The sequence below is a fragment of the Macaca thibetana genome, chromosome 13 (genome assembly GCF_024542745.1).
Source record: "Macaca thibetana thibetana isolate TM-01 chromosome 13, ASM2454274v1, whole genome shotgun sequence".
Taxonomy (NCBI): Eukaryota; Metazoa; Chordata; class Mammalia; order Primates; family Cercopithecidae; genus Macaca; species Macaca thibetana.
In genome coordinates, this window is record NC_065590.1 from 13,624,516 (window position 1) to 13,633,572 (window position 9,057).

General features: G+C 39.5%; 1 protein-coding gene across 8 annotated transcripts in view; it reads right to left on the minus strand.

Moving 5' to 3' along the window:
- LOC126934450 (immunoglobulin kappa light chain) overlaps positions 1–8,225 on the minus strand; it is a 246,297-nt gene extending 238,072 nt beyond the window's left edge. For 6 of the 8 annotated variants that reach the window (XM_050755251.1, XM_050755253.1, XM_050755257.1 and 3 more), the window contains exons 1-2: positions 8,115–8,225; positions 7,797–7,989 (exon numbers count right to left, since the gene is read on the minus strand). In XM_050755251.1, the coding sequence (XP_050611208.1) occupies positions 7,797–7,989; positions 8,115–8,169 (248 nt within the window). In that variant the 5' untranslated portion in view covers positions 8,170–8,225. Of the gene's footprint in view, positions 1–3,718; positions 3,808–7,796; positions 7,990–8,114 lie in introns of those variants that run through there. The other 2 variants (XM_050755262.1, XM_050755263.1) reach the window with 2 other exon arrangements.
- Between the last annotated feature and the right edge of the window lie 832 nt (positions 8,226–9,057).

Sequence of the window (9,057 nt, forward strand, 5' to 3'; positions counted from 1 at the left end):
AGTGAGAATCAACATTCACTGGCTATTTTCCATGCTTATTATTGTGGTTGCTTTATTTTTGTTCCTTCAATATAGATGATACCCCTCAATTTTTTTTTTTCAGGATTTTTTAAAAATTGAAAACGGTACACTTTTGACAATGTATTATAGTACCTCTCTTTAGATTGTGGGGTTTTAATTTTAATTTTAATTTTAATTTTAATTTTTTTTAGAAACAGGGTCTCACTCTGTCACCCAGGCTGGAGTGTGGTGTTGTGATGATAACTTGCTACAGTTTTGAAATCTTGGGCTCCAGCAATCCTCCAGCTTTATCTTCCTATGTAGCTGAGACCTATAGAGGCATGCCACCACTCTCTGCTATTTTTACAAAAAAAAAAAAAAAAAAAAAAAATTGTAGAGCTAAGGGTGTCACTATTTTGGCCAGCCTGGTCTTGAACTCCTCGTCTCATGTAATCCTTCTGCATTCACCTCTCAAGTACTGGGATTACAGGCTTGAGCTACCATGTCAGGCCTGGAATTTGTTTCATTTTTCTGAGCATTTTAAAGCTTTGTTTCTTAGTTACTTGTCAGAACTTACTGATAGTACCTGACTTATGATATTTGGAGTTATCATTTTTTGACTTTCAGATGATGTGAAAGTGATATGCATTCAAGTAGAAATAGTACTTGTAGTATTCATACAACGATTCCATCTTCTCTTTCAATAGAGTATTCAACAAATTGCACGAGATATTCAACACTTTGTTGTAAGATAAAGTTTGTGTTAAATAATGTTGCCCTACTGTAAGCTAATGTAAGTGTACTGAGAACATTTAGGATAGGATAGGCTGAGCTAGTGGATTACATATATTAAATGTATTTTCAGTGCATGATATTGAAAAATCTATATCTCACATAGTGTTTATTCACTGATATCTCTGCTTCTTTTTATTCTTAATATTTAGTTTGAATTTATAGGAACTGCACATGTATCTGCACAGCTTAGTGGTCACCAATGATTTGAGAAGTTTTGCTCAAATATCTGGAGCTTATAAATCTATCTTCTGTCAATCCATCTGTGTGTAGTTTAAAAAGCACAAGCAAAATGCAGCCAGTTCTTACCTCCCTCTGGTTTTACTTTGCACCAGGCACTCCTGTGTCTCATCACTCATATCTATAGCTTCTAAGTCACCAGGAATGTGTGCAGAGATTGTTTCAGCATATGGCTCTATCTTACCCAGGAATCTGCTATTTACTCTCAGCAGATGTACTACTTGCCCCGAACAGGGCATCATCTTGGACTAGCAAAACTGTGGGCTTTTTCTGTTCATTTCCTGTGGAGTTCTCCATATTTAGCTGGAAACACTGAAGAAGTTTACTCCTTGGCTTTACTCAAGTTCACTCCCTTTGGCAGCAAGCTGCTAGCTTTATTTGCTATCCTCATATTGGTAAAACTCCAGTTCTGTAATTCATGCTGACTGAGCTGTGGATAGAAGGGTGCTGTCACAGGCAAAAGGCTACAGACTTTTTCTGTCCTTACTCAAAGCACTAGTACTTTTTTTTTCTATAAAGTATATACATCTTTAATTATTTTATGCTTCCCCAATTTTCAGAGTGCTGAAATAGTTTTGATTTTTTAGCTTTGTATTTATAGGTGTGTTTGTTATTTATTTTTGCACAGAAGGTTTATTAAACTCTTTGTGATGCCATAAACAGAGATGCCTTCTAAAATGCATTTAAATGAACATAATAGCCACGCTGAAATGGAATGAGGTTATTTACTAACATAAGTAATTTTGGACTTGAGAACTTGAACTCTGCACGCTCACTTTAAAGAGAAACCAAGGTTCTAACAAATAGAGAATCCGGATCCCTAGTTTTCACATTCATGAAGGAACGCACTGTTAATTTTTAAGATGCCTTCTTTGTATTCTAGAACTGAGCAAATCAGTGATTACACTCTACATAATGGGAACTATGATTGTCTTTAATAGACATAAGAATTAGAAATAGGTAAAGGTACAAAATAGGAGGAAACTTGTGGAATTGTTTGAAAACCACCTTTTCCTTATTTTTCAGTTACTTGTGCGTGTGTTTTAAATTTATGTGGAAATACTTTTAGACCTAAAATTTGAAAAGTACAGTAAAAATGGTTCACATATGCTCCTCCTCCAGCTTTCTCGAATGTCAGCATCGTAAATAACCACAGTATAAGTATCACAACCATAAAATGAACATAGATATAATGTTATTAGTTAACTCATTTAAAATCCCATATGGATTTCACTGCTTTCTTCCACTGATGACTTTTTTTTTAATGTTACAAGATAAAATTCAGGTTTCTGTATTTTATTTGGTTATCCTGTCCTTAATATGTTTAAATCTGTGATAGTTTTTCATTTTTGTTTTCTTTCATGGCCTTGAAACTTTGGAAGGTTACTGGGCAGTTATGTTGAAGAATGTCCTCCCAGTTGGGTTTGTATGATATTTACTATTGATTCAATTCACACCATTAATTTTTGGCAAGAATAGTACAGATAGGATATATGCTTCCTCAGTGCTTCAGGAATAAAAATATGATGAAAACAATGCAATCCCTTTTGGAAGGAAGCCTTGGAGACAAAAATAATGAAAATAACTGCTTCTGTCACTCCTTCTACTTGGTCATTTGCAGACGTCGTTAGGACTAGTCTATTTCTTCCATTCTAATATGCACTTTATTTTTACAAACTTTAATGTTTTTACAGTCTACTGCATCATAGAGAAAATTGAAGAAATAATTTAGATCACTTTTAAATGGCAAATGTTTCCATAATAACCATTTGCACTGAAATGTTGATAGCCTGAAGAAAGAAAAAGAATGGGATTTATTCAGCTATGGTAGTAGCTTCATGTGAGCAGCTTTTACTGAGTCAACTATTCAGATAAATAGAATTTTCTACTACTTAGAATGTTGCAGAATTCAAATGGAGAGGTGTAGCATGCACTGAGCTACTTCTACTGGGAAAGTGAAGAATAACTGGGCCTACATAAGGATTCATACAGTGAGACACTATTTCTGGAAACCTGGGATTCTGGTGCCTCAGTTGAAGAGAGTCCAAGTTTCAGAGTCCAAATTGTTCATGGATTTTTTTTTTTCTTTAGAATCACAAAATGTCCAAATAGATCAGAGATGCTAAAACTCAGTGACCACCACATTAGCTGTCTATAAAGGAAGCAGCTGGTAAAATCTAGTAAACATTGATGGTCTTGTTGATGTTTTTGTTTCATGTTGAATCACTGTGGGAGATAAGTTACTACCCTGCTGACAGTAATAAACTCCAACATCTTCAGGCTCCAGGCTGCTGATGGTGAGAGTGAAGTCTGTCCCAGACCCGCTGCCACTGAACCTGTCTGGGATGCCAGTGGCCCTGCTGGATGCACCATAGATGAGGAGCCTGGGAGCCTGCCCAGGTTTCTGCTGGGTACCAGGCTAAGTAGCTGCCAACACTCTGACTGGCCCTGCAGGAGAGGGTGGCTCTTTCCCCTGGAGACAAAGCCAAGGTGGCTGGAGACTGCGTCACCACTGTTTCTCCAGTGGTATCTGTGATTGGAAATAAAACAGAAATGTACTCATGTAATCAAGATCAAGAGTAGAGCCAAAATTGTTAATCTACATTGAATTTTAATTATATTTCTTGCTGAGCAGAGGTGGCAGGAGTTTTCACTGATATGCAAAACCACGTTATGTTCCCCTCACCTGGGAGCCAGAGAAGCAGGAGGAAGAGAAGCTGTGCTGGGGTTTCCATGGTTCCCTCTGGGTCCTAACTGAGCAGTTCCTCCCCACAGCTCTGACCCAGGCATTGATATGGGCTCTGGAAGGTAGGGCAGCTGGGAGGGACATGCAAAGCAGCTGGGGTGGGAGCTGGGCTTCCAGCTGCAGGGACCACCTGCTTCTTCTTCTCTGCACTGAGCATCCTGCGCCTCCCTGGTTGTCAGGTCAGAAAAGTCTGTTGGCTCATTCTGAGTGTAGAACTTCCCCCTTGTGCTCACAGAATTTCACTCCTGTGTCTTTCTTCTCCTCAATCACCTGAATTACCCAGATGATGTTTGGTACAAGGCTGTTAGGAGCAATATAAAAGGCTGTGTTTTCATTTCTCTCTTCCTATCCTCAATATGCCCAGTCATCTTCCTAAGTGCATTATTGGATCTATTGAAATGAAGACTCTGTTAGAACTTAATCTTCCAGATATACCTTTCATTTGCTTGTTAGTAATGTTTTCTGGGGGTTCTGAAGCTTTCCATTAACCCCACACATGCTCTTTGAATTAAAATCTTCTGTTTACAGTCTCATGTCCTGGCAGGCCCTGACATAGATGCTCCATGGCTTGCTGATTGCTTGAAATTGAACAAGTAACTTAACTTCCCTGTGTCTCAGTTTCCATATCTGTGTAACTGTGACAATAGTGGTACCTACCTTACAGTGCTGTAGACAGTTTAAAGAAAATAAGACAAGCATTTTCGATAGTATTCAGGACGTTATGTATGCAGGAATTAATTTTGTTTTTATTGATAAGTATTCAGCACTACAGTCATCATCATTATAAATATACTTAGCATGGAAAATAGTCTTAAATCTAATCCGAGAATGTTTTATCCACAGTCAAATTAAATTCTAAGGTGTTTTCTTCAGTAACTATACACAACTCTTAAAATCCTAATGATTTGGTCTTAATCTGTGCTAAATCAGACCTTCAATCATTCCCAACCATCCCTGTCTAACGCATTACTTCTCATCATCCATTATCAAAATGTTACCCAGAAAAGGTTACCATTCCTGTTGCTGTCCTCTTTATTATATAATCTTTATCCTACCTTGTTATCTTTTGTCTTATTCTGGCCCCAGGACTGATAATAAGGATAAGCTACCATCATTACTTATGGGCTTGCTCCAGTATAATTGTGTCAGGCTTGTTATCTTGGAAATGAGGACTCTGTCTTGCAAAGAAACATATTCATTGGGTCAATGAGTTATGAAATAAAAGATTTTATCTATTTATGATCTAATAATTAATTTAGAATGATTTGAACAGATTTTTTTATGACAAAAAGAAGACGATATAAGAGAAAAATATAATACGATAGTAAACACAAGCTAATATAATGCTTGCTTCATGGATTTTTGCATACATGTTAGACATATGCTGGGTATATGTGTGCAATGATAATCTACAAACTGAACGCTAACTAGTTTAAGGAATGCCTGCATTACACTGAGTCTTGCCCACTTTTCCAATTATACACAGAAAGCCACAGTACTATTTGCATCTGTATCAAACCTTCTAGCTGCTATGGTAATGGTAGAGCAGATTTAATGGTAGAGATAAAAGCCTTGGAAGTAGTAGAGGCTTGTCCTGTGCTATTATGGCTGTTGCCGTGGTTGTTGTTAGGAAATACGGTGGTAGTGAAAGCAGGTAGATTTACAAGCTCTGCTCTTCCTCACACTCACAGCGCCCTCTAGAGATGAATAGATGGTGTCCAGGAATCTCTGACACTTCTTAGAAGTCTTTTGCTCTTTCCAGAATGTTTCCTGACAAGTATTGTTTTGAGTCACAGATTAGGTGGAACTGGGTGTAGAAGAAAGGACTAGAGCAAAGGAAGAGGTTTTCCATCCCAGATAGTTATTGTAGGGACAGGAAAATGAAATTTTTCATAGATTTATGCCACACTTCTATGATGTTGGGGAGAGAGACATCAAATCAGGCTCATTCCTGAAAGAATTATTACATTTTCTAAAAGAGAAAATACTGTGAATTTCTTGTCAAATAGATGTTTAAAATTCAAAGCTACTGACTTTTTTTTTTGATCGAGTCTCACTCTGTCACCCAGGCTGGAGTTCAGTGACACGATCTTGGCTCACTGCAACTGCCATCTCTCTGTTTAAAGCAATTCTCCTGCCTCAGCCTCCCAAGTAGCTGGGATTACAGGTGTGTGCCAACATACCCAGCTTATTTTCATATTTTTAGTAGAGATGGGGTTTAGCCATGTCGGCCAGTCTAGTCTCAAACTCCTGACCTCAGGTGATCTGCCTGCCTCGGCTTCCCAACGTGCTGGGATTACAGGCTTGAGCCACTGTGTCCAGCCCTACTGATGTATTAAGATCATTCATCTTCTTGAATACACCACGTGGTAAAGTGCAAATCCACACTTTAAACTTGAGATTTCTACTCCTATGTGAATCATACTAGTGAGGAACAAAAAAATTCTGTATTGGTTGGGAGATGATGTTTGACAGTGGTCAGTTTGTGAAGTGGAGGCTTATATGACAGTACTTTTTACAGTGTTATATATGAAAATGGTGAATGGCCTCATACCCAGAAAAATTAGCTTTTTTTATGAGCCGTATTACTACCACCAAGAAAGAATTGAATTGAAACCTGTGACTACTTGATGAAGGGTCATAAAGAATAGGGAAAGACTTGGGAGGCCGAGGAGGGTGGATCATGAGGTCAGGAGATCGAGACCATCCTGGCTAACATGGAAACCCCATCTCTACTAAAAATACAGAAAAATTAGTCAGGCGTGGTAGAGTCCCAGCTACTCAGGAGGCTGAGGCAGGAGAATGGCATGAACTGGGAGTCAGAGGTTGCAGTGAGCCAAGATTGCACCACTGCACTCCAGCCTGGGTGACAAAAGGAGGCTCTGTCTCAAAAAAAAAAAAAAAAAAAAGAGGCAAAGAGAAAGGACACAAAACACACTATCGCAAAACACCCATTACGATTGACTAACTGACCTCCTGCTTCCTGTTGACCAGATTATCTTCATTACCCCTCCCTAATTCCTGTTTTCCCACATTTCTTCCCTGCTATCTAAACCCCTCACTTTAGTTGGTCAGGGAGATACATTTGTGAATGGTGTCCCATCTCCTCAGCTGCAGCACCTGATTAAAGCCTGTTCCTTGGCAATACTTGCTGTCTTAGTGACTTTTTTCTGTGTGGTGAGCAGCAGGATCTACACTGAATCCTTGGCATTACAGTAACAGAATTCTCTTCAAGCTTCACTGCTTTGGCTTCTTGTTCCTTGAAATCACATTTACCCACAACTTCTGAGATAACTTGATATAATTCTAAAATTCACTATGTCCACCACTGCTTACCAGTCTGAGCTTGCCAGCTCCCAACACTTCCTAGTGCCAATGAACTTTCTCAAAGAGCCATAGGTAATATTTTCCCTTTTTCATAAAACTCTAACCTTCTCTTTGTTCTTCCAACATATTGAAGACCACTGAGTTTTCCTGTATGCCCCATTTGGCAAATATTCCTTTGCAAATAAAACATTAAACTTAGAGATTCATCTCTACATTTATTTAGACTTCAGTACTTTAGACTCTAATTCTCCATATTAAGACAATTCCTGCTTAGAACATCTATTTTGGCTTCTTCTCTGTTATATGAATTCCAACTGAAGCTATAAACTAGACTCCTCAGGTGTAAGCATCTCTGTCTTTATTAAAATAGGAGAGTCTTTGTTATGTCTGTGCAGTTGGGGCTGAGAAAGCAAAAAGTATTATGGTGCAGACATGACTTCATGTCCCCCTCTACCAACACCATCAGAGTGTGGCTGCATCTGAGGAACACTCTCAGCCCATGGAGGCATCAGGAGGAGCAGCTGGGGCAGCCCAGCCTCACACATCTGCTTCCCTGGGGGTTTATGTTCGGGTGTGTAACACTGTGGGAGGGAGATTATCATACTGTTGACAGTAATAAGTTGCAAAATCTTCAGGCTGCAGGCTGCTGATGGTGAGAGTGTAATCCGTCCCAGATCCACTGCCGCTGAACCTTGATGGGACCCCACTTTGCAAACTGGACGCCTTATAGATCAGGAGCTTAGGGGCTTTCCCTGGTTTCTGCTGATACCAGGCTAACCAGCTGCTAATACCCTGACTCGCCCGGCAAGTGATGGTGACTGTGTCTCCTACAGATGCAGACAGGGAGGATGGAGACTGGGTCATCTGGATGTCACATCTGGCACCTGAGATTGGAAACACAAAAACAAATATTCATACTATTGATCATATTATAGGAAGACTTTCTTGAATAGCCAGGCAGTACTGAGCACACTGGGCTGAGTAAACTGCTAGTGTTCTCCTTCCTTACCTGGGAGCCAGAGCAGCAGGAGCCCCAGGAACTGAGCGGGGACCCTCATGTCCATGCTGTGTCCTGACTGGGTCTGACTCCTGCACGAAGTGTGTCCAGCCTATTAATAAATCTTCAGGGCAGGAGGATGTGCTCTGGGAATATGCAAATGAGAAGAAGACGGGGCAGGCTGGGCACAGCTGCAGGGTTGGCTCATCTCAGTAGCTAAGCACTGGCTCAGTGTCCCCAGGTGTCCCAATAAGACCAGGGTAGCATAAATTTGTCTGCAGAGAATGTGTTTCTACTGGGGACTATTTTGTCATGAGAAACATTTTTTAGTTTTTTTCTGACAATTTGAAATATTCCTCAGGAGTCAATGGAGTAATGTATTTCATTGGTGTATGGGGATTATTTAGGAGAACATTCTTGTTTGTAGGAAACACATAGTAAAATGCTAGACAGGATTCTCAGGTCTTCAAAAGTCTCATATAATTCGAGATAGGGAAGGGGGTACGTTGTCCTATACTTTTAACATTTCTGTGAGTGTAACATTGTTCCTTTCTAAAAAAATTAAAAATAAAATTTATCGACACGATGCCATATATATTTGTAAGTATTAGGTAATGGTGTTATGGCATTTTTTTTTACCACTATTAGCTGAAGCAATTTACTACAGATACACAGATGATACCATGTTTCCTTAATGCGTGCAGCACTCACAGATCCACCATTATCAAGAGCTGCAGGTCTCTGTAATACCCAGAGACTAAATGGGCTGCACCTTATTCTTGTTTTGGGCACCTTCAGAGTCTACCTTCTTTTCTGCCACTGAGTATTGTTTCCCAAAGTTCATTCCTCTCAGTGACGGTGACCACTGCATGGAGCATGTCCCTGCCATGCACCATCAATGACACTTTCTTCTATTACTTTTTATCAGTGATTTAGGACATCATCCTGGCCGAGA